Source organism: Podarcis vaucheri (assembly GCF_965113315.1).
Source record: "Podarcis vaucheri genome assembly, chromosome: 7".
NCBI classification, from domain to species: domain Eukaryota; kingdom Metazoa; phylum Chordata; class Lepidosauria; order Squamata; family Lacertidae; genus Podarcis; species Podarcis vaucheri.
The window spans coordinates 50211577-50238588 of record NC_138765.1 but is presented as its reverse complement, the minus strand read 5'-3'; the positions used below and the strand labels follow the sequence as shown (position 1 = coordinate 50238588).

The 27012-nt window shown below is 44.6% G+C and overlaps 3 protein-coding genes across 12 annotated transcripts; 1 reads left to right on the top strand and 2 right to left on the bottom strand.

The window, feature by feature from the left end:
• Window positions 1-93: 93 nt before the first annotated feature.
• ENKD1 (enkurin domain containing 1) lies at window positions 94-12107 on the bottom strand. Of its 2 annotated transcripts, none has more exons than XM_082229372.1 (9): window positions 11999-12107; window positions 7456-7638; window positions 6626-6850; window positions 5939-6111; window positions 5476-5637; window positions 4885-5054; window positions 3554-3690; window positions 678-3192; window positions 94-413 (listed from the first exon to the last, which is right to left on the bottom strand). In XM_082229372.1, the coding sequence occupies exons 2-8, from the start codon at window positions 7538-7540 to the stop codon at window positions 3032-3034; spliced, it is 1113 nt and encodes a 370-aa protein (XP_082085498.1). In that variant the 5' UTR covers window positions 7541-7638; window positions 11999-12107; the 3' UTR covers window positions 94-413; window positions 678-3031. The 2 variants fall into 2 exon arrangements, with proteins under 2 accessions (XP_082085498.1, XP_082085499.1); XM_082229373.1 differs by having other exon boundaries at window positions 7456-7678; window positions 11999-12086.
• A 44-nt stretch (window positions 12108-12151) lies between these two features.
• LOC309535880 (uncharacterized protein C16orf86 homolog) lies at window positions 12152-19264 on the top strand. 2 transcript variants are annotated; one of them, XM_082229394.1, is made up of 6 exons: window positions 12152-12253; window positions 15149-15268; window positions 16795-16952; window positions 17525-17733; window positions 18521-18682; window positions 18980-19264. In XM_082229394.1, the coding sequence occupies exons 2-6, from the start codon at window positions 15152-15154 to the stop codon at window positions 19132-19134; spliced, it is 801 nt and encodes a 266-aa protein (XP_082085520.1). In that variant the 5' UTR covers window positions 12152-12253; window positions 15149-15151; the 3' UTR covers window positions 19135-19264. The 2 variants fall into 2 exon arrangements, with proteins under 2 accessions (XP_082085520.1, XP_082085519.1); XM_082229393.1 differs by lacking the exon at window positions 12152-12253 and adding an exon at window positions 13317-13557.
• On the bottom strand, window positions 15561-26905 carry GFOD2 (Gfo/Idh/MocA-like oxidoreductase domain containing 2; the record flags this gene model as incomplete). Of its 8 annotated transcripts, none has more annotated exons than XM_082229342.1 (5): window positions 26779-26905; window positions 23890-24235; window positions 21484-22353; window positions 19534-19571; window positions 15561-15614 (listed from the first exon to the last, which is right to left on the bottom strand). In XM_082229342.1, exons 2-5 carry the CDS (start codon window positions 24224-24226, stop codon window positions 15576-15578), a joined length of 1284 nt encoding a protein of 427 aa, XP_082085468.1. In that variant the 5' UTR covers window positions 24227-24235; window positions 26779-26905. The 8 variants fall into 8 exon arrangements, with proteins under 8 accessions (XP_082085468.1, XP_082085467.1, XP_082085465.1 ...); XM_082229341.1 differs by lacking the exon at window positions 15561-15614 and adding an exon at window positions 17748-18388; XM_082229339.1 differs by lacking the exon at window positions 15561-15614 and adding an exon at window positions 26402-26449 and having other exon boundaries at window positions 19243-19571; window positions 26779-26884.
• Window positions 26906-27012: the final 107 nt, after the last annotated feature.

Sequence of the window (27012 nt, the reverse complement as noted above, 5' to 3'; positions counted from 1 at the left end):
TTGCAAGGTGTCCAGCTTCTTGCTATATCTCTTGCCTGAGCCCTTGGCACCTGCCTCTCCATTAATGAAAGAGAAAAGGTTTCAAGCATAATATCCTTCCACATCGCTTTCATTTTTCTCCTGCAAAAAGCAACTGACGAAAGGAAATAGAAGCATCTCTAACAAATCACCCATTCATCCCAGCTGCATTTCTACCAGGGCAGGATCATCTGCACTGAAATGGTTTTTAGGGGGATGTTTAATTTACCATTCTAAATTGAAATAAGATAGTCTTCTCTTGTTTTGTTCATTTTAAGACTGACCAGCTAAGATGCTCATAGTCTGTAGGAGGGGATCTTAAATCATGGCAAACTAGCCAACAGCAGCTGCTTCCACCTTAGGAGAGACGTTTCGCAGCCTAAGACCTTGATTTGCTGTGAATAATTACAGTGGTGCCTCACAAGACGAAATTAATCCGTTCCGTGAGTCTCTTCATCTTGCGGTTTTTTTCGTCTTGCGAAGCACGGCTATTAGCGGCTATTAGCGGCTTAGCGGCTATTAACGGCTTTAAGAAAAAGGAAACAAACTCGCAAGACGTTTCGTCTTGCGAAGCAAGCCCATAGGGAAATTCGTCTTGCGGAACGACTCAAAAAACGGAAAACTCTTTCGTCTTGCGCGTTTTTCGTCTTGCGATGTACCACTGTATCTTGTACAATTACTGGGGTCCACCACCAGAGGACAGTAGTGGCCAGGTACAGGGTTCAGGGCATCTCTTCGTTCCCACTGTTGGCCTTAACGACGGTGCAGTAATTTACCTATAGAGAGTCACTGCAGGCCATGTTCACAACCAGCCAGCCACGTGAAAGTCTCTGGGATTTAAGAATTCTAAATGAGGGTCCGTGACCCACCATTCACTCCCACTTGGAAGCTGTTGCCAAGCAGGGAGGGGTTGAAATTGGGATGTAAAGGGTTATTCTGTGCTGCAGCACCCACTTGATGCAGTGATATCTTAAATCAATTTGAAGATTGTTTCCAAGCCCGATTGCTTTGTAAGGAATCTGCTTTTGTGTCAGGTCTGCAAATACAGAAGGGTTAAATTGCGAATCTCCATGCGCCGTGAGCCTCCCATCCAAATCCACCTCTTCTCAAGGCTAGTGACTGAGTTAATAGATGGTCAACTGGTCAACCTGCAGTCCTGTATCGGGGCCACAGCATGCCTGCTTCCCACATAACATAACCTGTTACTGGTGCCCTAACAAGCACAAGGTCCACAGAAAACTAACCAAGCTTTTCTCTGCTTTGTTGGTGGAGGTAACTCTTCTAGGTGCCTGAAACTACAATTTTTGCATGGAAAGGAGAATGCTTGAAGGCAGTACAGAGCTACCAGGACTTTTCACCATTACCCCCCCCCCCCAAAAAAAAAACTGGCTAGGAGAGTTTGCGCAGCCGAAATAACTCTTGTCTGTCATTTCCAGAGGGGAGGAAATGTTTTATGTACTCCAACTGCCCCACGGGGAGGCAATTAATCCTGCTACTGCTGCCCATCACCCTTCACTGCAACCCTGTCCAGGGTTTGGTTTGGGTTGTTGTTGTTCTGGGGTGGCGGAACTAGATTGCCTGTTAACCTTATTAACCCTTTCCAACCCTGCCATGCTGTTCAATCCTGCCAGCTCTTAAAATATATGGATTATCTTTGCCCTTCCTATGACTTCAGTGCCACTTGGCTCCAGGGTCCTTTCGAAATGAAGGACAAGCCTGAAAGGGGAGTCTTTCAGGCAGCAAAACATAAGCAGCAGCCCCATCTCCTCTACCTTAGCTTTGTGTTAGTGTAAAAGGCAGCAGCAGCTTTTCCATGATGCAGAATCAAGTGCAGCTTTTCAGATTAATTATATTAAAAAAAGAAACAGGCACTTGAATTCCACAGCCTATGACTGTTTGAAGCTTGCTGGGCCTACTTAGCATCCTTCCTAATACTGAACTTCTTATCCAACTATGGATCCTTATACAGGCTTCTGTTAGGTAAGACTCCACGTCCAACTAATGCACAATCCCTTTCTCTGACACTCTCAGCATAGGGTCTCTCTCATCCCCTCCTGACCCATTTAGGTGGAGGTGCCAGAGGGGCCTTCTGTGTATGCAAAGCAGGTGCTCCTAGGATTCATCCTTGCCTGCAGTTCTGAGGAGCAGAGACTTGCTGTGTTTGTACAATGTATCATCCAAATGGAGGATGCATTCACCATATATCTGTAAATTAAAAATAATCCCTCAGCCATTTAAAAAATCTTCCAGAGTGCTTGTGTCCGCCTCTGTTCTGTGACAAGTGCTTTCAAAAGTTTATTTATTTATTTATTTAAAAACCTACCCAACTATTTAAGTTAAAATTGAATACCTATCCCTCTGAGCACTGGCCGCTTGTCCAGCCAATGCGTGTACCTGAACCGTCTTGCAAAAAAGCAGAACAACGCCCAGGGTGCCTGCTCAGTCCTGCTGGACTGTTAGAGCTCCTCAATGCACTCTTCCCAGAGGGGCAGCCCTGCTATTCAAGCAGTGGCTACAGAGGATTTACAGATCTCACAACGGCCAGATTCCTCTGAGACCAAGCACCTCTCTCTCCCCTCCTCCACCACCAACCATCCCATCTCCTTTTTGGCAACCTACTACTTTTGCATGAAGAACAAGGAAGGGGAACCTGTGGCCTTCCAGATGCAGTTTGAACTACAACTTTCATCACCCTTGAACACTGGCCAGCAACTTTTGGTAGGCCACAGATTCTCCCCGCCCTTGGTGTGAAGCAAGACAAGCAGACAGGTATGATGCAGACCTCTGTTGCATCCCAGCTCCTGAAAGGCTGGGTGCCAAGAGCAAGCACCAGAGAGTGGTCAGCCACACAAGTGTGGGGCAGAAGCTTGCATCACTGAGTCAGCCAGCAAGGATGGCTGAGAGGGGGAAGAGGATTTCTGGCTGAGTGAAAGAGCAAGGAAAGAAAAAGAGACCTTTCCTCTCCATTGCAGTCCAGAAGAGAAGGCTGGGAAAGGGAGCATCTTGCCTCTGCCTAGGAGTCCAGCTTGATAAAGACTTTGGGCCGAGAGAATATTTTGAGTGCCTCCTCGATCTGCGACAGCTTATTCTCCAGGGTGGCACGTCTGTTCTGGACGCTGAGGGTGTCAGTTCGCACTGGAAGCAGCAGGAGGTCTTTCAGGAAGCGCTCTTGGCCTAAGAGAGAAGAGGAAGAGTGACCAGCTTACAGTTAAGGATGCCTGCTCAATTCAGTCAGTGCAGATAAGACTGAGCTAGATATACGGCTAGATTGACAACAACATGACTTGGTATAAGACATCTTCCTATGTTCCATAGAGCCTCTGCCAGGTGTGGGGGGCCATGTGGCCCTCCAGATGTTGTTGAATTAAACCTCCCATCATTGCTGCCCATTGGCCACCCTGGCTGGGGGGGTGGGGGTGGGAGCCAGAGTCCAGAAACATCTAGAGGGTGGCAGGTTCCACATTCCTGAACTAGACTGTCCTGGGCCAACCCGGCACGAAACAGCTTCACATGTCTTGCGTTCCGCCCTCCTTACTTTGTTTGAGGTTGTTGAGCGTCTCCAACCGCTGGCTCTCTGGCATCATGGTGTGGCCAGGTGGCATGGAGGGGTCAGGCATGTTGCGCTGGCGCTCCTCTGCCTCTTTGCGCCAGTGGTCCTTCCTCTCAATCAGGCTAAATCACAGCAGAAAGAGCATAGCAGTTAAGGCGAGGAAAGAACGGCAGAGAAAGCTAGGAGGAAACAGCACCTCAGACTTCAAGGAACAGAGCCTGGCCTAGCCTCACGTCTCTCCCCTCGGGGCCCTACAAACCAATTAAGTGGTAAAGAAACGGCTAGAAGAGAAGTTGGGACAGGAGGTGGGAACAGATGTGGTGTTTACTGCAGTCAGGGCCATCAGCCTCTCAGAAATGAAACTCCAGGAGAAGGGGTTTCAAACACAGGCATAACATGGCCACCCAGACTTGTGCCTCTCACCAACTGCGTGGAGATATTCCAAATCATTAGAAGTTTTTGAATTGTCTTCAAGGGCAGCCCCACAAAGAGCACATTGCTGTAGTCTAATCCCAAAGTTATCAAGGCATGAATGAGGAATAGCCAGGTCATTTTCAGCAGTGAGTATAGCTGGCCAATCAGTCCAAGCCAATAAAAGCATTCTATGGTGCAGACACCACCTGGGAATCCAAGAACAGAGCTGCACCCAGAAGTAAGTATTCCCTTCTATATCTTTAAGAAGAGTTGTGACCCCACCCATTTTATCCATCCAGAATGGCAGAATCTCCCATTCAGAATACTGTTTTATTTATTTCAAATCACAAACAAAAGGGGCTAGAAACTTCCTCGAAAAAATAAAGCAGAGATTCTGGGAAAACTAAATTCAGCAGCTGATATGATATGCCATCATGCTCATATGGCAGTCCTGCACATGGGCAGAATGCTCCCAAACTTACTTCTGGTGCTTATGCCAGACAGACTGCTGTGTCCGAGATGGTAAATCTGTTCCTGCCATTTCAGACTGCAGGTGGTGGATCACATGACTGAAAACTCTCCATTTAAAAATGAACTCACTGCATATGTAAGGCTACTATGTCAGGGAGAATAGCTCTCGCTTAGCTTTCTCCTTGACATGCATGTTTTCTATGGGAAGGGAAGGGGTATTCAAACCTGTGACCACCACTTTGCAGTCTTGTAGAAAGGTTGAACATTGATTTCTTTACTTCTATTTTTCAACCTTATATTTATTGGGTATTAATTTTATTTTCTTGCAAGTAGCCTTGGAGGCCTGTTGTAACACAGAAAAGCATGGATAGCAGTATTTTAAACAAATAAATACTGCAGCCAGATGGGTCAGGGGTGAGTTGGATACCTACTAGTGGGGGACATGGCCTTTCTGCTTAGCATTGTACTCTTCCTGATCCTTGCGTTTCTGCTCCAGCACTTCAGTCAGCGACTGCAAGGAGCGTGAGCGCCGCACCTGAGCCCGTTTGGCATTCCGGGCGTTGTGGCTGACAAAGTCCACCCCTTGACTCTCCTCCTGGTTCTGTAAAGAGAAGGGTAAAGAGCTAGAAGGCAAAGAGTTTCGGGTGTCAGGAAACATTTTCTATAGACCAGGGATAGGTTTGGTTTAATTTCTCCTAGACCCTAGCCAACTTTGAAAGCATGGATCACGTCTTTGTGGCAGGGGGAGGGAATATTCCCCTCATCAGATCAAAGAAACAAAATAATTTGGGGGTCACAGAGAACATTCCAAGAGTGCTTTGGAAGTGCTGGAAGTCAACCTGATGCACAACTGCAAAAAATGTCCCTCCCACTGCCTTGGGTCACCACAGAGCTCCATCATTTACTGCACCCCTGGAATGGAGAGGTTGGGAGGAGGTCGGCTAAAGCACTAACCACTCATGAGGAAACGGAAGTATAAAGCAGATTGCATCAGCACCGGTGGGCATCTCCCCGCCCCCCACCTTGACACTCCCATTCTGTGATTCTGCAGCTGCTGCATCTGCTGTTGCTCCGGACTGGGCAGGGTTTGGAGACGGTGACTTGCATGGACGAATTCCTGCACCGCAGCGCGAATAGGCTCTCAAGTATTTCTGATGCTCTGGATTCGGAGGACTAGGACTCTCCTAGGAAAGAGGAAAACAGGAGGAAGAATTACTGCACAGTCACAGACGGGTGTAGACTGAAGAACCCAGAGAACATCACTGATCAACCTTCAGCATAGTCTATTGCACCTGTTCCTGATGACCACCACCTACGTTGTTTTAAACTGGGGCATCAGACAGGGGTTGCCAATATTCTCAGATCTGTGGGCACATTTGGAATTTTGAGATTCCAAATGTTCACTGCCTATATCACTTTCCTCTCAGCAGACAGAAAGAGAGACTGCATGTAAAATGTATTGCCAATAAGCAGTAGTAGAAATACCTGCAGCTTTGCTTTGACTTTAGACTCCACACTCTCATACTTCTGAGACTTCCACAGGGCCTTCACGGGCTTTGGTTGGCTGAGCTCCCGAGCCTGCTCCTTCTCTCTGCATTTCCGCTGAATCTCTCGCATGCGCCTCAGATTTTCCTTCTCATAGTCCTTGTGATCTTTGCCTGCATTGGCAAGAGAAAGAAAACATTGCTCTACAATCCTTGAGCTACAGGCACAAAAGCCTCTCTCCCTTGAACTTCCTTATGTTTTCCTTGTAAAAAAAACAAATAGACAGCTCACCTGTAACTTGTGGAGAGAGACAAGAACTCATATTTCTCTCCGTGTTACAGAGGTTGTACAGCCAGGATTACACCACAGGTCAGAGGTAGCCAAAGTGTTGCCCTCCAAATGTTGTTGACTGCAACTCCCATCAGTCCTAGCCTCCATCATCCCATCCCATCAGGCATGATGGGAGATAGCCACTGCTGTAGGTGAAGAAACCCACTGTAACCACTGTTAAGATGGTTAGGCTGAAAAACAGTGGCTGGCCTGAAGGTCACCCAGTGAGCTTCATGGCTGAGTGTAGATCTGAATCGGGGTCTTCTGAGTCCCTTTCAAATACTCTTAACGGCTACACCACCCCTAATGCTGTCAACAGCAGGCTGGCATCTGTCCCTATGTTGCGACCACACTTACGCTTAGGTGTCACCTCCTGGAAGAAGGAGATCCCATCCAGCTGCAGGAGAGCTCCCACTGTGCCCTTCTTTCCCATCTCTAGAATGTCCTTGGCATTTGGCTTAATCCGTGGAGGAGGGTGAGCAAGGCGCGCACTGTAGCATTCAGGGTAGAGGCTGCATTCTGGAGGAATGGGGCCGGGCAGCAGATCCAGCTTCAGAGAGTTCCCTTCCAGTCTCCCTCGTGCTAAAGATGTAAAAAGAGAGTCGAGAAAGACTGCAGCTCAGAGATAAAGTTAATGCAGATGCTCTCAGGTCAAATCTCTGAACACTTCCAGTTAAAAGGAGGCGATGGGAAAGACCCCGGGGCCCAAGACCCTGAAGAGCTGCTGCAGGTCAGAATAGACAATACTGGGGTATAAGGACAAATGATCTGACTTGGGAAAAAGAAGTTTCCTATGATCCTATTTTCCTAACAGAACGAGAATTTACACATTCTGTCACCCTAAATTAGCACTTTTTCTAGACCAAATCATTCCTGACCAGTGTCCTCCCCAGCCTGCTCCAGCTCAACCTCAAGTATCAAGTAGCTGCTTGATTACTGCTCTCTTAAAGGTGCAGAACCTGACGCCACTGAGCTCCCATCAGCTCCAGCCAGCACAGCCAATGGCCCAGGGGTAATGGGAGTTGCAGTCCAACAAGCTGAAGTCGTCAGCAAGGGCTAGTGAGTGCTTAGAGGATTCTACCCATTATAGAGAAAAATATGGATCCTTCTCTTTTCCAGAGGTGAAAAGGAAAACTGATTATGCACTGAGATTACCAGGGTACCCCAGGATCACACAGCACACTCACCTGATAGGGGACGCCTGTAGTAATCGGGACAAAGGGAGGGATCAGGGGGAATGGGCCCTGTAATCCTGGAGGGCCCCTCTGACATCTCAGCCTCAGCTCCAGACCAGGAATCAAGAACTACAAGATCTCACTTTCCTTAGTTCTTCCTCCTTCAAAGTCACTGGCAAAGCATGGCCAATTTATCTGGAAGAACAGGAAACTGTAGGGAAGCTGCTGCAAGGAACTAAACATCATTATATCCTCAGTGTTGGTTTTATTTCACATCTCCCACATCATGCTAGTCTTAGAAACATTGCTACTATTATCATGTCATACATGTTAACTACTGCAATAAAGCACACATTTGTATTATATTTATTTCTGTCCCGCCTTTTCCCGAGAGATAAATACAGCTGCTTACAGATAAATTAGAAACAGCTAAAAACATGAGGCAAGAGGCAGAATTTAAAAAACAATGAAACATTAATAGAATTAAAACTAACTAACTATATATATGATCTATTAAAATATACAGTTATAATAGAATACATCACAACCCCAGTTCTTTCCTTAAAATGAGTCAGTTCCCCAAAGGCTGTTGGAATAAGAAAGTCTTCACCTGCTGGCAGAAGGGCATAGGAGTATACATGGAAGTGCCTATAAAAAGCAGGAAGCACAACCGGTTCCGAATATGGTGTCTAGATTGATAATGAATCCCCTGTATGATAAGTATATTTTTTCTGGGTGTAACTTCAGAAGGAAGTTCTTCTAGTAGTCCCAGCACAGACATGGTTAAGCCATAGAATTCACTACCACAAGATATAGTGGTGGCCACCAACTTGGACGGCTTTAAAAGACAAATTTATGGAGGTTAAGGCTTTCAGTAGCAACAACTTATGATCACCATTTGCAATCTCTCATAATAATGATTCCAAAAGAGTTTACAATGCAGACTAAAACAATACAGTACAACCCTATATAAGTCTACTCAGAAGTAAGGCAGGTAAGCCATACTTAATCCAAGGGTGTATAAGATTTCAGCCTATGGTATATAAACAAAAACAATAAACAGAATTAAATAGCAATTAAAAGAGTGGAGTAAAAGCTTTCATTACCAGGGTTTACAAATACAGCATCCTCCCAGTACTTAAAATACAAACTATTAAAATGCTTGAGAGAACAAAAATGTTTTAATTAAACACTGCAAAAATAATGCAGGAACCAGGTGAATGTCCTCCTCAAGGAGGTGGCTCCTTATGAATCGGCCTGGCTTCTGTCACCAACTTTGGAAGGCTTGATCTTTGTGCCAGCCACCCTTGAGATTAGGGGAGACAGGGCTTTTTCAGTAGTGGTGCCAAGAGTATGAAAGGTTCTCTGTTGGAGTTTTGTTTTTGTTTTATAATTATTCTTTTCCCCCTCGAAATACTTGAGCATATAATGTTCATGTATTTTGAGATATAAAAAGAATAAAAGTATCTCCTGGAGTTTTAAATTTTGTATTCTCAAAGTTTAATTGCTGCTATTTGATTGTTATTGTGGAGTTATTTTTAGCTTGCCTTTTATTTTTATTCTGTCACATTTTCCTGTTTTTAATTCAAGTATCTTTTATTTTACTGGATAGAAGTACTCAGCTATCACTATGATGTATCAGTTACAGTCTGGTTTTAGCCTGAAGCATTCAGAGAGGCAACACAGCAATACTAACGGACAAATCAGTTTGTTTTCTCAACTATGTTAAAAGCTTGGTGTTGAATTACCAGTTGCATCGTTTGTTTGTTTTTACATGTTTTCAGACACAGATATAATTGCTTATACAACACGTGCGAATATCTTTGAAAAGCAACAGTAAAATAGGCCTCAGCGCTGCCAAGTGTTTCTGGTAAAGGCCAAGCTCCTGGGAGCTGTACAGAACCCAAGTCTCTGGGTTATCACCATTAAGTGGAGCCTCTGTTTCAGTGCCAGCTAGCAAGGGAAACATCTGGCTTTATCTTCCTACCATGGATCTCACCTCCAAAATGTTTCCTATGTACCTCCAAACAAACAGTGACACCTCCATCACACCCCAAAGCTACACACAGAACACTGGAATTCTGCCCACTCAAAACAGGTGCAACCATCACGGCTGAAGCACAGTGCCAGACATCACAAAGCTGTCAGCGCAGTCAAGCGGGCAAAAAGGCGGCAAGGGGGAAAAAACCTCTCGAGCAGCCATCTGCCTCCCATCACCTTCCCAACGCTCACCTCAAGATGCTCCCAGAGCACATTTTACACATTGACTATCCTACCTCAGCACCTAGGTAAGATACACTCAAGCAGACTGTTGCTGTTTTTGTAGAGAAGGGATGGCTGAAGCTAAACAACAACCGTAGCCAAGCTTGTTTCATATATAGGAAGCCAAATGCCTTCCTCACACCTCCATTAAAAGGGGGGGGGGAGAGCGCTTAGCAGGACACTATTGGCTTCATTCCAGGCACAGCACAGAGAATGTGTTTATTCTGTTGGCTTGGAGGGCAAACGGCTGTTAGGAGCCAAGTACAAACAAGCTGCTGGAAAGGATCCTTTGCCCTACATCAGGGAAACTGCAGCAGCCTAAAACGGAGGGAAAGGAGGACTTTAGGATCGATTCTTGCAGTGCAATTAAGGGACAATTGGTTCAAGCCTGTGAAGTAGCTGGAAAGGCAATTGCAACATGACAAAAGCCCATTTTGGTACAACTCGGGCAGAAGGACTCATGATCTGTTGCTCCCCAAGTCCCAAATTACATAATATTCAGACTGATTCACACGTGATGCCTGCATTAGGGCACACTTGACGGGAAAAAGGCTGCCTGAATCTTTTGCCACAAAGAAAAACTGCAGTTTTGTATGCCAGTCCTGAACACATATATGGAAGCCATATAGTCATTAATGAAAAGAGCAGTTTCCAATGGTTCAGGCAGATCATTTGCCACAAGAGCAGACCAATACAGATAAGAAAAGGAAAGCAACTAGTCACAACCAAAATGGTTGCACAAATTGATCTTGGGTGCCTATCAGGTGGGAATAAAAGACTGAGATTGCTAAAGAGTTCATAAGCTAGTCTATTCCATTTCTTCCCAAATATAACATGCTCCCTCCACAAGTATCATCTCATATGACCCTTTAAGTCAGAGATGGGTGGACTTCAGTCCTTTTTCAAAATACAGTGTCCATGGTCATCAAATCCAGGTTAAATCCATAAAGCAAGAATGCACCCTTAGCCTCCCTTCACAGTTAAGGCATAATTTTAAAAAGAGCTACCACGGATGTAGCAATCAGAATGTCAAACTAGGCCCCCATCTGCACTATACATTTAAAGCAGTATCAAACCACTTTAAACAGTCATGGCTTCCCGAAACAAATCCTGGGAACTGCAGTTTGATAAGAGTGCTGAGAGTTACTAGGAGACCCTCTATTCCACGCACAGAGCTACAATTCAGTGATTTCACTGTCAGCCCCTCTTCCCAGAGAACTCTGGGAACTACAGCTCTGTGAGGGGTACAGGGGTCTTCCAACAACTCTTTTACAGACTATACTTCCCAGCTTTCTTTGGGGGAAAGCCATGGCTGTTTAAAATGGTACGTTACTGCTTTAAATGTATAGTGCAGATGGGGCCTAAGACTTGGGGGTTGGGATGGGAGACAGATTCAAATCTTCACCAAGCCATGATGCTCATTAGGACACTATGGGTAGTTTTGCTCACACGTTTGTATGCCACCTTGGAATCCTCTTGATGAAAGGTGGAAATGTTTAAAATGATCTACCCTCCTTTCCTCTGCTAAGAGCAACTCTGGTAGATCGGACCAAAGGACCACCAAGTTCATAATTCTGTTTCCACAGTGGACAACCAGATTCCCAGGAGAAGCCCACAAGCAGGACTTGAGTGCAACAAGTTCACTCTCCTCAGCATCTGGTATTCAGAGAAGCATGCTGCTTCTGATGGCAGAAATAATATAAAGTTGTCAATGGGAGGAGCCACTAATAACCTTTTGAAGCTGTCTAGACTGGTGGCCCCTGACTCCTGACAGCAAATTCCACATCTTTAACAGAGATTAGGGAAATGAGGGTAAGGATATCAATGGCTCCTAGCCACAAAGACCATAGCTCTTCTTCCAGGTGCTTCTGAAGGCCAGTCGCTGGGAGCCACAGGTGGGAAGGGCGCTGCTGGGCTCAGGTCCTGCCTGCTGGGCTTCCCGTGGCCACTGTGAGAACAGGATACCGAACTAAGATGGGCATTTGGCCTGATCCCTGAAAGTTGAATTATGCGCTGCGCACGTTAGTTCTTCCTTTTGTCTTGCCTCGAATCTCCCTCCGCTCGGCTTCCTCGGAGGACCCCTGTCGCTGGCACTGTGAGGGGGAAGGACAGCAACTTCTCCCCATGCACTTTCCATGCCACGCGAACGTTTTCACAGCCCCCCCCCCGCCTTTTCACAGCGAGCGCTGCCCAATCAGACCGAAGGCCCCTTAGTCCGGCACCCTGTTACCTCAGAGCGGCTAAGCCCGAGAGCCCACATGCTGCTCCGCCCCTTTCGCAGCCCCCCACTCACATTTCTGGTCTCCTCTGCCCAGCGGCACTGGGCGGCTCTCTCCGAAGAAGCGGCGCGGGAGTCAAATCCCTGGCAGTTGTACTCCCCGCCTTCTGTCTCTAAGCAACAGGCGCTTCCTGTCGCAGGTTGGACGAAGAGCAGAGGCTCCTGGGATGTGTAGTTCTCGAGCCTCCACGAAATAAGCGCTGGGGAGAACGAGCGCTGCGTATCTCTGGCGAGCGGCGCCCGCATTGTTTCTCGGAGTACCGACCGCGGGTGAGCAAATGCTTGCTTCGCCAGCAGGAGAATTTCGATGCTACCAAATGTCGCCAAGCTCCTCCTTTCATCCGCAACAGATAATATATAGGTTACTGATAAGCACCCGAGATAAAAAGCTATCCCATATCTGTGAGCCAGACATAGTAGAATGGAGGGACTGATAAGAGAGACCAACTAATTAATTTGCTAGTTTCCATTGTTTTATATAGTATCTTGATGTTGTATTTTATTGATTTGTGAGCCTTCCAAACAACTCCTGCTATAAAGGTAGTTAATAATAATGATGAAAAGCTCAACTTTAAGCAGCTTGGAAAAAGAATTTAAAGTGTTTGTTTTTATGCTTTTACACACACACATCATATTTTTTCCAGAGTTATAAGGTCGAGGAAAGGGCTTTCTTGGTGGTGGCAACAACTCCGTTAATTTTTTTTAAGCTCTGGCCCAGCATCCTCTGACAGTGGCCAACCAGATGCCAGTGCGAAGTTTGCTTCCCACCAGTTGCTTGGGAAACAGTAGAGTGGTGTTGCACTCACCTTCTGCTTGTTGGCTTCTGAAAACATGTGATTGGCCACTGTTGAAAACTGTATGGTGGACTGGTAAATGAGCCTTTCATCTGACAAGTATCTCCTTATGTTATTCTTCCTATTATTTATGAACACCTCTAGGTGCTGTACCATTATTTTAAAAATAATATAGTCCCTCCCTACAGACTCGTAGTCTAATTATAGATGTGATAGGTAAGACAAAAGGAATGAGGAGGGGAGAGGAAAGCAAACACTTAACCAATGGCAGCTTCACTGGCCGATGGATGGAGCCAGTTGGTCTCTCTGTTGGTCTCCTGACATTTGTAGCTCATGTGCCATGCCACTATGCCATATCTAAGAGACAAATTAATATCCATTAAGCTATTTGGAAAACAAGATATTTGTTTCCATTAAGCAAGATGGTTTGCACAGCAAGCATCACTAGTGGGTACACAAAACATGACCATTGCCAACCACCAATAGAATGAACAGAATGCTACAGTCCTTGTGTAGCCTAGCAACTGGTATGAAGGGAAAGCAGAGCAATGCTTGTAGGGGCCTACTGGTCACCACAAGACAGAGCAGACTGTCCCCTATAAGAGCTCACTCTTGTCTAGACAAGAGTACCACAGCCTTGGTGGGGGCCACATACTTATTTTACCACTGAGTGCAAACTGCTCAGATTCACCAAGTTCAAGTCCTCCATTTGAATGATAGTCCTCAGGGTGTTTTCAGTAGAGGGGAATTTGAACTGAAGGTCTTTGGATATTATAAAAGGTATATGATGTGGTGTACATGTTTCATTCACAAAAATGGTCTCATGGACCACAGAGAAAAGAAACAGTGCTCAGGAATCATCAGCTTTTTATATGCAGAAATGACAGTGATTCTTCTGTCCACTGACTACATCCCATCTTTAGCTTATATCTTTCTCAGAGCTATGGGCCAACAGGAAACGAGGAAGGAGGGGGAAACACTTTTAAAGCTAAGATTTTGATGAGATTTAGGATTTCAGGCTTTAAGATTCCATCAGACCTCTGTGACTCATGATGCAATCAAGAGATGAAAAAAGCGGTGACCTTGTTGACATCCTTAGCATGGAACAAAATTCCCTGTGGGAGTGCTTCAGTTGAGGAAGGAAGGAGCATCTGTTAGTTAATTTTAAGGGCAGATCTGCATGAGGGAGAAACTGCCTATCCTTGTGGCACATCAAGGACTAAAACAAGAGGCCTGCAATCCACTGCAGAGTGCTGCCGACATCAAAGGCTACAGGAAATGTTATTAGAATGATAGGATGCCAGAATTATTGAACAATCCTTCTCTGAGACTCGGTCAGTGCTACAGAAATTGGTGCAGGTGTTAAATCCTCATTACCTGTCTTTCTTGCACTCAGAATGCGAGTGCAAAATAATAATGAGAGCACCTGAGGAAGACAGAGGGAAAAGAGACAGAGCTGCAATTCAGTTAAATTATTGCCTCTTCCATTTACTCATTGGGTGGCCTTAGGCAAGATGAAATTTGTTAGCCTCACCACCCCAAAAAGCTGGAATAACAGGGCTGCAAGTGTGCTCCTGTGCAAGGTTCCAGCCAGCCTGCATGCCCTCTTCCAGCTTACAACATTTACTTGTTTACAGCACCCTTTACCCCAGTGTTTGACTATAAAGGCTATCAGAGCAGTTTACAAGAACAACAGCAAGAAGGCTGTTTCTACCTTCACCTGTACAATCTAAAAGACATGCCACACAAAGAAAGAGAGATGAGGGAGGAGAGGGGAAAGCCTGCTCAGGTGCCAGTTAAAGTTGTGGTATTTATAACAACCACTCAATGCTCTCCCTCGCTTTAGGCCCCCCCCCCCATTTGCTTGTTTATTTCTACAAGCTTTAGAATTTCATAATTGACTCCATTTGGTTACAGAAGAGTCCACACTCTGATTAAAAAATTCAGTATGAATAGATAGGTGTATTTTATTATCCAGTCTTAAGAGTTGGTGTAAAGTAGGTGCAGTGAGCCTGTGGTCCTCTAGATGTTGAACTACAGCTCCCATCATCCCTGACCAGTGGCCATGCTAGCTGGGGCTGATGGAGGTTGGAGTCAAACAACATCTGGGGAGCCATAGGTTTGCTACCCCATTGTAAAGGTTAGAATACGAGAGCATTATAGAAATTTATATTGCACCCTTCAGACAGATCGCCAGGGCAGCTTACAATACAAAATCAAAAGTCTGATTTTAGAAAATGATTAAAATGTATTTTTTAAAAAAAACCACACAAAACCCTACATATTAAAAGCAGTAGAATCCAAAATCTAAACTGAACATAAGCAGAGGCCTGTGTCAGATGTGTGATTTCTGATCTTTCTTCCATTGCAGTCAATGGCTGGTTCTGGACGGATCCCCAATGACAAGAAAACAGGTGGGAAGGCAGCGCCTCCTCATTTCCTGTTCCAGCTGGCTGCAGCCCTGGACAACCCCACCATCAAGTCACTGGAGGTAAAGGATGAGTGCTGTAGTCATGAGAAAAAGAAGGCAAAGCAGATAGTACAGGATATCCTGTTTACAGACGCTGAGGACATACCACAGGCTCATAAAGCTGGGTAAAATGAAGATCATGTTGCAGAAATGTCTGGAGAGAAGCATGTTAGGTATAGTGCGGTGGTTAGTGTTGGACCTGGACCTGGGAAACGAGGGTTCACATCCTCCCACTCCGACATGAAGCTCCCTGGCTGACCTTGGGCCAATCGCAGTCTCTTAGCCTAACCTACCTCTCCTACCCACATGAAGCACCATGCTGCCTCTGTTAAGAACGGCTTGAGAGAATTAACAAGCAGCAGCAGCCCTACAAAGATATTCCATAGGAACAAAGGAAGCTGCCTTTTACAGAGTCAGGGTCATTGGTCCATCTAGCTTAACAGAGCCTACACGGACTGGCAGCAGCTTCCCTGAGTTTCTATTGGGACATTCCCAGTCCTAGCTGAAGATGGCATGGATTGAACCAGGGATATTCTGCATGCAAAGCAGATGCCTCACTGCTGAGGCAAGGGGCCATAGCTCAGAGGGATTCAGTGCTCCACCTAGCAGTGCTGAGACAAGAACTTACCTGCTCATAACTGTGTGACCAAGGATGGTAACACACGAAAATGATTATTGATCCCTCCCAATAATGGCTCTTGATCCCTCCCAATAGTGGCCCTTTGTTCCCCCAGAAGAATTACTCCAGGGTCACCCCCATAAAGCTGAAAGCGTCCTCCATTGGTTTTAAAAAAATTATATGCCTTTTCTAGGCAGCCAGTCCCTGCAACATCAGAATATGCCAGACATTAAATGTGCCTGGGTTTGGGATTTTTTAGGTTTCTGTAACAGCCTCATCAGGATCTGGAGCCTTTCTCTCTGTGATATGGTGCCACTGAAATTTTTCTCCCACTGCAAGAAGCAAGTTGTGCCTTTCGGAATCATAAACCCATTGTTCTCTCCCGTGATGCTACCTTGCTAGAGTTCTCCAAATTTTGTTCAGGGGTGCAGGATGCTTTGTGTTTACTATAAAACTGGGCCAAAAAACCCAACCCTGACCATCCAGATGTTAGTGGACTCTGGCTCCCAGCAGCCTCAGCCAGCATGCCCAGTGGTCTGAGGTCAGAACTGTAGTCCAAACGTAATCTGTAACAGGACTAGTTCAGATTTCCAGAGGGGGGCTCAGCGAGGTGGATCCAGCAAGAGGGAGGTGAATAGTGGCACGGCTGAGGCCCCTGGACACTGCACATACTGGCCCAGTGATGGTGCTGGGCCTGATCTGGAAGGCCACAGGTTCCCCACTTTTGCCCTATAATAACCATGATCTATTCTGAAAACACTTCCCTCTCTTACAGAACTTAAAGAGATGTGGTGCCCAAAGGTGGCAGATGACTTGCTTAATATGAAATGCTGGAAGTTTCCCCTTCTTGTGGTCTGGAGGGATCATAAAACCAGGCTTTTGTTCTTGCCATTGGTCTTCTCTGACGACTATGTGCATCTTCCCACAGTGGCATGAAGATGGGAAAGGGATTCTTCTCCATGCCAAGTTGTTTGAGGAAGAGATCCAGAGGCACCAAGAGCTGTTTACAGAACTCAGGCATCTGAAATCCGTTCCTGTGCTCCAGGCCTGGCTAGCAACCTATGGCTTTAAAGCAAGAATGGTGAAGTAGGTCACGATGGATTTCCATATATTTCCCACAGCAAAGAAGCAGAGCACAGGGGAGAAGGAACTGGGTTCAGTTTTTATCTCAAATTAAATGCATCTAAAGTTAAATGTTTAAGGATGTCAGAAAGCAGAACTGAAAGAAACCTCCGCGCAATTGTGCTGGATACCTGGCACTGGGCAAGATGGAGCAATGGCCACTATAAGGCAGCTTCATAAATACCTCCCTCCCATCTATGTTCCGAATGCTGCCCAGTGAACATCTTTGCTGGTAGTCCTAGCACTGATAATGCAGCCTGGCATTGCAAGGGAGGCAGCTAATTCAGGGGGAAGATGCTGGTGGCAACAGCAGCACCACACCATCCCTCCCATGCCCCTCTGATCCTTCTTGGCCTTTCCCTGACATTATGATGACTGTCCCATCTACCTGCCAAAGTTGGTCTGTGGAGCCAAAGTTTCCCACTGTTCTAGCAAATGGAGCCCAAGGCCTGTACTGGATTGTGGGACACTCACTGGAACCAGACCCCTTTCCCTTTGACTCCTCAGCCCTCTTGCATCTTGTTTCTCCCCCACAGAACCGATTCTGAAATGCTTGTTTTCCAACATGCCGATTTCAAGAAGCTCTCTCCAAGGGTGGAGGAGACAGAGGGCCCCAAAACTGAAGGTTCTCTCGTGCCCAAACAGTCCAAGAAATCCAAGAAAAGGAAAAGCACACTGGATATCACTGTGGTCCCAGCTGCTAGCACAGCAGGCACATTGCTTCCAGAGCCTACAGGTGTAGAGAGTGAGTGCAAAGAAATGGGAAGTTACAAGCTAGGTTTTTTGAGTATCAGATTCCTGGTGGGGGAAGAGAGAGATTGGATGCATCTGAGATACTAGTTTCAACTTAGTGATATCTACAGTAAGAATGACTGGCTTGTACAGAACGATCATATTTCCCACAGCTAATACTGACAATCACCAGCACAGGCTGGTGGGCTTAGAGTTGAAGAAGTAGCAGTCCCTTAAAAGCTATATATGTATCTTACATAGAAAAAGGGGACAGTTAGCTGCAGCTTTTCAAAACACTAGGAAATCCTTCTGAGCTGGCCTCCAAGCAGGATGGATATTACTTCTAACTTTAGCCCCATGATCCCAAATCATCCCTAATTCCCAGCACTTCTTGAAAAGTGCACAAACAGGCACCAGAAACAGGCAGCTGTGTGTCTGCTTGAACTTTTAAGAACTTCTTCTTCAACTACATTTCAATATAGGGGGAATGGAAATTCTGCTTCCCAAGTCCTTGTGCTATATCTAGGAAGACATCAGTTCATTCTCAAGGGGCAGAAAAAGAACCCTCACAAGTTCTTACTGCTCCATCAATGATGTGAACCAAGAAGCCTGGCTGTTTGATGGGGTAGCTGCAGATAGAAGCAAGGTGTAGAGGGGCAGACCATCATCTGCAAGAAAAGAATGGGCTGAGGTTTAGGTAGAACGTGTGTGTGTGTGTGTGTGTGTATCATTCTCATCTCACCAACAGCCTTTGCCTTAGAAGCCATCTATCTTCCAGCATTCACTGTCATTATCTGTAGGAAAGTCACAGCGTCTGCGTCCCTTATACCAATATATCAACTATGATAACCCAGAGATGAACAGCCCCTCAGACAAACAGTGTGACCTGCCTCTGCTGGAAGTGCACTCTGCTCTAGAGAATAAGACAAGCCCATTGGAACCAAGAATAACTCCACTCAAAGGTAACAGGTTAGGAATAAAAAAGGGAGCTTCACATGCTTCTTCCTCACAGATCCAATACCACAACAAGGGTTGGAGTAGAACAATGGGTTCAGCTGAACTTGGAGCTGAGAGACCAATGAAACAGGTGAACCTGCTATTTTATGTGGTGTCCAGAACTCCCTGTTTATTTTTAGTCAAAGAATTCCATGAGCTTCCATTGTGGGCTCAGAAAGCCACTGGTCCGCTATCATACTGCTTCTGCATACCTGCTCATGGGACAGGACAATGGCTCATATGGACTAATTTTTTTGTTGCAGAAGACAAAGGAAAAGAGCTGAGAATTCCGACAAATGCCACTTCGGGAGCTGCAGCAAAGGCTGAAGTAGACAAGTCTACTCAGGTGGACATTGATAAGATGCTCAGCGTCTGTGCGGCTCACCTAGTCCCACCACTATCGCCACAGCACAAGTAGCAACATATAACAGAATGCTTAGCTACTCCTCCAAGAGACAAGGCCTGAGACAGAGTCATTTTGCTAGATGCTCCTTTATGCTACCAATTGTATTTCCCCAAATGTTGATTATATTAAGGTGTCAAGTGTTTGCATTGTCTCCTCACTTGCCTCTAAAACAACAACAATGCTGGTGTACCCTACCTCCATTTTATCCTTTACAAATATACTCAGTCTGGCAATAATATATCTCATCTGTGCTGGAAGGTGGTGAAAGAGACTAATAATTGGACATTTGTGCCTCCTCCCCTCTTTAAACTGGCTATATTTGCATTCCATCAAAGGAAAAGGAAGAGCACATAACCTCCCCTCCCCCCAATAACAGTAACAACCACCACCACCAGAAAATGAAAGACTTACAAAATGGGAAGCGGCGAGTATCGTACTGCTCTTTGCCACTAAAAGAAAAAGAGAATTCACATATGTAATCAAAGAAAGATCCTTCATTAAATTATTTTTCTATCTTCTCATGTTTGCATAAAAACCCAATCAAAGATTTCCAGTGGCTTATTTAGTGTGGACCTCCTTATCTTCACAAAGCATTTAAATTCTCAAATTCCACATATTGTAAACAGAAAGTTGGGAGGTTCCCTTACTCTAGAATTTGGACTTTTCCAGTACAAAACACTGTCCACACTGTCTTTTGTTAGTCCAGTTGTATAAAGCCAACATCTGCAACTAGAATTAAGAATACAGCTGTTTGGGTTAAAAATAAATTTAAAAGCTCAGAATAGAAAAAAATAGGGTGTTTTCCACAGGGAAGAGAAAAACAGCTGATCTAGTTCTTGATTTTATCTATTTTTAGTTTTTCTTCCATAATGTTACCATTTACAAAAACACAAGAAAGGTTGCTTATTAATGCTTTATATTAATGTACAGGATTAAAACCTAGTAGGAAAACGAAGTAGGAAAACAATAAAAACATTCAAGTAAACAGTATTATTTATACAAAAATTAGCTACTGCTTCTCAGTGTCAGCCTAGTGAAGAGCAGCTCTGAGATCTGGTAGTTGTGCACTATGATCTGCTACGCAAGAAGCACCACAGCTCCCACAGGATACAAGTCAGGACAAGGGATAGGGAACATCGTCCGGTGTTCGATTAAATCAACTACCCCTGTCAGCATGCAGCTGAAAACAGCAACTGAATATTCCTTTTCTTATCAACTTCACAGATGGAATACCTGCTTCATTAAACAACCATCACTGACTTAGATTTGGCTTCTGTGCTACCAAGCAATCATTGGCGGCATTTGGCAGCACTGAGCAGGGCAAGAGAGAATGCAGGAAAAGAAGTGCAAGAGGCCTTCAGTCTCTGCTATGGGAAAGGAGCACCAGCACGTGCAAACAGCAGGTGAATGCCACACAGCACTCAACTGACTTCTAGAACAGCTAGTCTCAAAGGCAGAGACTAAATTGGAAGTATTTGGTGCTGAGGCACAGACTAGATGGATGTGGTTGTCTTTCGTGTGTCAACCCTGCTCATATGTAAAGCAGGAAGTCTGTAGGATGAAAATATAACAGAAGGAATGCAGGAAGGAGGATGCTCAATCCTCCCCCCTTGCACACTTTCTTCCTCTCAGTCCACTACTCCAACAACTTTTTCCATTTCCAGCCCACTTTTGGAATCAGAGCCAGGGACAGACCAAAATGGCTGGAACAAATGATTGGAGGAAGGGAAGGCATGGGAGAGTTCAGTGGCCTTTTCCTGAACACTTTTTTTTACTGTTACAACAAAACAGGGGTGGGGTTTTGTGTGAACAGGGAGGATACAGGAAAATACATGTCCACCACCTAGTTTGATACTGAGCTATAGAGACTACAAATCTTTAAGGACCGTACTTCTGTATTTGCCTCACTTTTACCACATCAAGAAGAATCCTAAAGGGTAACTTGTCTTCCTGTTCTTAAACAACCATCTCTAGTGCTACATTCAAACTGCAAAAATACATGAGCTGTGCACAGAAGGGAGACAGACTTGTCCCCAATGGTAGAAATCCCACCTTTTCGTTTTAGCTACTTCTAAGTGCAAAGGGCAATTCAAGTTTTCCTAACAATACAAAGTTCAAAAGGTTTAGCTTTAAAAAAAACAGTGACACAAATCTGCAACATTTAAAATGCTCTTAAATGAGTTTAAAAACCAAAAGGATTTCCTTTGAGGTTTTGCCCGCAATTATAATTCCCCATTATACCTCCTCCCACCCCCCCTGAATATGAAACAAATGTATCCATGTTAAAGTTTTCTGCACATATTCAATATTCGGCTCATTAGGAATATTTCTATTATAGGTTATTTCTCTGTAATGCCTCACAGAGGTTTTGATTGGCATCTGGCTCCTCAGTCATTACTTCCACAGATTCCCAATCCCCAGACCGGCTGGATTTTTTAATAGCATCTACTACACTTTGCATATAGAGGCCATCTTCAAAAGAAGCCGCCATTGCAACTGGCTTGGGATCCCAGGTTCGCTGGTCTTCCTGGTCCTGGAAGGACTGACGCAGAGCTTGCACCAGGTACACCATCCCTTTGAGGTACAGAAGGGGTATGTCTTTGAATCCTTTTTCTGAAAGGCCTGCATGGACATTCAAAGAGTCTGCAAACAGGAGTTCTTCCTGGGGAGCAGTGTTCTTCTGGCCATACAAATCTGTCCCCCGTGCTATAAGGCGTCCCGCTGACCCAACAATCATGACCTCATGAACAAATGACCCAGGCATGTTGAAGTTCAGAGTCACAGTGCTACAGATACCTCCTGACATCAGCATTTGGAAAAAGCAAAAATCATCACTTGTGACATGGCGGATGCCATTGATGGCAGAGTTCTGCTTCACAAAGGTTTTCAGTAACCCATGAACCTTCTCTGCCTTTCGACTTGTCAGGTGAGTGAGGAGGTCTATAATGTAAGTCCCCATTGTGTGCAGGCCACCCCCACCCATCAGTTCATCACAAATCCAGTTGTACTTGTGGCTGAGAAGGCTTCCCCAGTACACTCGCACGTCACAGACTAGAACATTGCCCACATAGTGTTCTTCTATTAACTGCTTCATCTTGATGAATGCTGGTAGAAAACGCAGGACATTGCCTACAATGCTCATGAGCTTGGGGTAGTATCTGGCAGCTGTGACCATTCTGAAAGCATCCACAGAGGTAGCAGCTTTCTCACAGATGACATTCTTTCCAATACCTGTGAATAAAGGAGACAAATTTTAGTTCAGAATTTGCTAGGCAGCCTCAAGCAAACAGAGGATTCTTATCTGTCTGTACAGTGTCATCCTTGTTCAGTTCATAAAGTACAGAAAAAGGAAGAATGACTAGCAGCCATGTGTGCAACTATCTAATGCAGAAACCCCATCTCTCTAGCTGTTTTGGGACTACAAGTCCCTTCAGCCCCAGCCAGTGCTGCCGTGAATTGGCAGTTGTGGTCCAAAACAGCTGAAGGGGACCAGGCTGGGGAGGCACTAGATATTCTGCAAAAATAAGCATTCAATCAGGTTTCTTCAACCTGATGCCCATGTCCAGCTGTTTTAAACTATAGCTCCAATCAGTCCCAACCAGTTAAACCATACGGGTTTGAAGAAGATAGGAGCTGCAGTGCAAAACAAATGGTGGGCACCAGGTTGGCAATCAGTGCTCTAGAGAGATGCTTTGCCCCACCAAGGATTAAGTACCAAGATAAGGTATTTGCAGACACCCAGTGACCGGTGAAGCTGAAGAAACAGGTTGGTGCATTTTACTCAGTCCCTAAGGAACTGTGGATATGTGGATATTTAGTTTAACCACAGTAAGATTCTCTTATCTGCAGAAAAACATTTTTTGTTTTGGAGATCTGCCATCTTGTGTGAACTGTACTTGAGGAATGATAAACTTAGGCAAGGGTTAATTTTACCTTTCTACTTCCTGTTTACTATGTTTCTGAAACATACAGACCTTGATACTTATAAAAAGAAAAAGTCATGTAATCATGCTATATGCTCTTCCAATGAGCATCTAGCTGTAATTGCCTTTACAAAGCTGCTAGTTTAATATGCAATAGCAAAGTCAAGTTAGCAAATACTAAAAATTTCCTTACAGTAACAAAAAGAGTTCACTCCTTCTATCAGCTAATGCAAAAGAATGAAACGCAAACATGTTTTTGGGATAAGCGGAAGAAGGGGTGGTAATATTAGCTATGGATGCCTGGTTAAATTTAATGGCTAGCTCCTGCTTCCCTCTATTTCCCTAGATATTTCTGTTCTGCATGAGACACATTGCTATGCAAATTTATTGGGAGGGAAGAGACTTATTAAAAAATCTAAAGTGGTAAGAGAAGAGCAAAACCCTGATGTCAATTATTTTTTCACATGTCAGACTGAATCAAGTATCTATGGGTTGAAATATACTTCCCAAAATTGTACAGGCACAATAATATCACAGAGGGCAGAAAGTCGAGTATCACTCCAATTTATGTAACGTGAGACAATGATATAATAATAATAATAATAATAATAATAATAATAATAATAATAAATAAATAAATAAATTTTATTTATATCCTGCCCTCCCCAGTTGAAGCCGGGCTCAGAGTGGCTAATAACAGTAAAACATACTGTGCCAAAATAAGCATTCAGTTTTATAATATTAAGTAATCAGCAACAGCCTGAGAACACAACTGGGAATCTATTAAAGGGGGAATGAATTTAAAATAACCACAACTTGTTTCAGATAATCAACAGCACAGTACCTAAAGCTTTCACAGCAATTTGTCGTGTGAGTGGTGGAGGGATGTTGATGCAAACCAGATCCACATCCTGGTGCAGCAAGACATCATCTGTCCGGCTTGTGTAGAAGGAAATATTCATTTCCTCAGCTAGTTGCTTTGCTTCTTCTTCAGTCTTCCCCCATAGTGCCTTGATGGAAAAGCCTTCAGCTCTCAGCAGAGGCACTAGCACCCGAGCTGAGCTCCCAGTCCCAAATACCCCAACACCAGGAAGCATTTTCATGTTGTATTCTTTTTCCAATTCAGTTCCCAAGGGCAAGACTAAGGCATAAAAACAAAGCTTCTTGGCATCCTGTTTCATACATCATTCCTAAAACAGAATAAAATAAAGTGTAAGCAAAAGGAACCATTGATACGTTCTGCATAAATCTGTGGCTATTTGTAGTCAACACTAACACAAGTGCAGTTCAAGGCTGGTTATTCAACATCAAATTTGTTTGAAGCTGTTCATTTTAAGACTACATCTTTATATTTTAATTCTTCACATATAATATGTTTTACTAAAATATCTATTGCATCCTTCAGAGGAAATCCAAGTATGTGTTTTTCTAGTTTGAAACTTTCTAGTAAGTTACCTCTACCCTAGTAAGTCACTCTTTCAAATACAAAAAACACTGAAATGGTGGTGCTTAAATATAACACACAAGCTGAAGCAGCACTGGAAATTACCAAAGGATCAAGCTATTAAATGTTAAGAAAGAGGACATTTTCAGGTTTTCTAATATCACTTGATATTATCTTTAAAGGGGGGAAAAGTGGATACTGAAAGTATATTTATTGACAATATAAGCAGCAATAGAGTATGCTATGCAAAATTCTCACTTCATTTTTATCATTTGAATAATATATTTTATGGCTTTCATATGCCTTTAAGGTATGTTGCTGTGGCCTTTGGCTCTTATATCATCTTGAAATTTTTATGGGCATAAGACATTGGTAACAATTTTCCTTGAGGGGCTATATAAATAAGAGCTATATTAAAAGTAATAACCATATATATTAGATGCAAGATAGAGCTCCACAATTATGAGCAAGACTGGACAATCATGAATCCTATCACAAATCTTACCAACCCACCTGGCAAGGAAGCTGTTAAACATTGTGCACGTTATTTATATGACAGCCCTACAAGCAGACAGTTAAACATATCCAGAACCTACAGCAAGCAAGCAGTGCCTGGGGATCACTGGATTTTGACTGTTTTCACGCACTAATACTACATCTTGTAGAATTCTCTGAGTTATATTTTATCTGCACAATCATAATGAATTTCAGAAACTAAAATGCTTTTTCTGTGCAGCCTGAGCAGGAGCAGACACCGTTATAGTTAATTGTTGTAGCCTGTCTTCACTTACCCCACCCGACAGCCCTGCTCACAGTTGTGAAGAGCCTTCATACATTATGAATGGTCCATGTCACCATTAAGAAAAAGAGGTAGGAATAGGGCAATATATATGTGGACTGTCCCTGGATAAAATGACTTTTCTTATTTAAGTTCCCAAAGTTCTTAAGGTTGTCATCTGAACTAGTCAGATATTTAACTGATAATCAGTCACAATCAGTCCATCATTTGAAAAATAAGACTAGATGTTCTGTTTTGGCGACTTTAACCTTGGTTTAAGGAGCCATTTGGTGCCTAGCTTATATATGCCAGTTTCTAACACTGTCCACATTCCTACCATACCCTCACAATTTTCACACACATACTCCGCTGCAGCTGACCCTCATTGCCTGTAGTCCTATTCTTATGCCCAGTTCTTTCAGCTTCTGCCTAGTCAAACCCATCCTATTTACGTATTGTACTTTTTTAAAAAATGGAAAGTGCTTCTCTTCAAAACCTGTGACAAGCATGGAAAGCAGCTACTACCAATTAAGGTTCTGAACTCCAATAATTACATAGTCCTTTATTGTACATTGCCTGTGATGCTTTTACAGAGAATTCATGAACAATATGATTAAAACTTTTCCACTCTGCCTGTCCTCCACATATATCCCACTTCACTTCCTCTACACTTTATATCTGCCCTTTCCTTTCACAATACACATCCTCCCACACAATTGCCATTTACTGCTGTCATGAATGGCTGCTGCATACATTTGAGCTTTGTATAGAAATATTACAGGTTATCTCTCTTACATTTCTTTGCCTTTGGGCCCCAATGTTTACTTCTCTGAACCTATATTAAAAAAACACCTCGCCACACACTCTTCAAGCATGTTTTACAAAGTAGATTCTGACTGACAAATATGGGGTCCTTTAAGGTGCCACAGGACCCGCCTTTCAATGATAAAAAAATAGAGATACTTGATTCATTCACTCACTCACATTCATACATACTGTATATACTGTCTGCCTGGTTCAGAGGGCCTCGAGTTCCCCGCCCCGATACACGCCTGATCCTTCACGCATCGGACGAAGCAGCCTCTCAGCACACAATAAACCTCTTAAGACTTTTTAAGGCGCCAACAGACTCACTGTTGCTTGGGCTGTAGACCAACACGGGTCCGCAAGGTCGTCTGTCACCTAGCATAAAGGAACACGCGTGTGTGTGTGTGTGTGTGTGCGCGCGCGCGCGCCAACAAGAAGCCCTTCTCCCTCGTGCAGGGACCTCACCTACCCCACTTGCCCCCCCGCCTTGAATAGCGCGGCTTTTGCCCCGCCCTTCCTTCCCTCCTCTACACGCCTTTCACGCTCATACACACCCCCCGCGTTCATTTTCGCCTCAGAGTCAGATTCCAGACGCTCCCGCTTTCCCATGGAGGAAGGTGGTGATGATGATGATGACGGAGGGAGGGAGGGAGGAGTAAGGAACATCTACGTCCGTCCGCCCCCCCCCCTTCACCTCACCTCACCTGAGGGCCGCAGCGCCTCTTGGTCTCTCTCTCTCTCTTGCGCGTGCGCGCACGCCTTCTCGCGCACTGCCCGAGGTACCGGCCGCCTAGGTCACATTTCTCTCCCCCTCCCACCTATCGGGCTTTTCCTTCTTGCGCAAGCGCGAGGGGCCGGGGAGGAGGCGGGGGCGGCGACGTTGCCGGCTCCCTCTTAAAGGTGCAGTGCCGATTCTTTCACTTGGCTTGAACGCGGTC

Coding starts and splice junctions, on each gene's coding strand:
- ENKD1 (XM_082229372.1), bottom strand. CDS start 7,540: ATGTCAGAGGGGCCCTCCAGGATTACAGGGCCCATTCCCCCTGATCCC. Junction 5,638..5,938: donor AAGTCAAAGCAAAGCTGCAG/GTATTTCTACTA, acceptor CCTCTTTCCTAG/GAGAGTCCTAGTCCTCCGAA. Junction 3,193..3,553: donor GCTCAACAACCTCAAACAAA/GTAAGGAGGGCG, acceptor CTTCTCTCTTAG/GCCAAGAGCGCTTCCTGAAA.
- LOC309535880 (XM_082229394.1), top strand. CDS start 15,152: ATGGCTGGTTCTGGACGGATCCCCAATGACAAGAAAACAGGTGGGAAG. Junction 15,269..16,794: donor CCACCATCAAGTCACTGGAG/GTAAAGGATGAG, acceptor ATCTTCCCACAG/TGGCATGAAGATGGGAAAGG. Junction 17,734..18,520: donor AGAGCCTACAGGTGTAGAGA/GTGAGTGCAAAG, acceptor CATTATCTGTAG/GAAAGTCACAGCGTCTGCGT.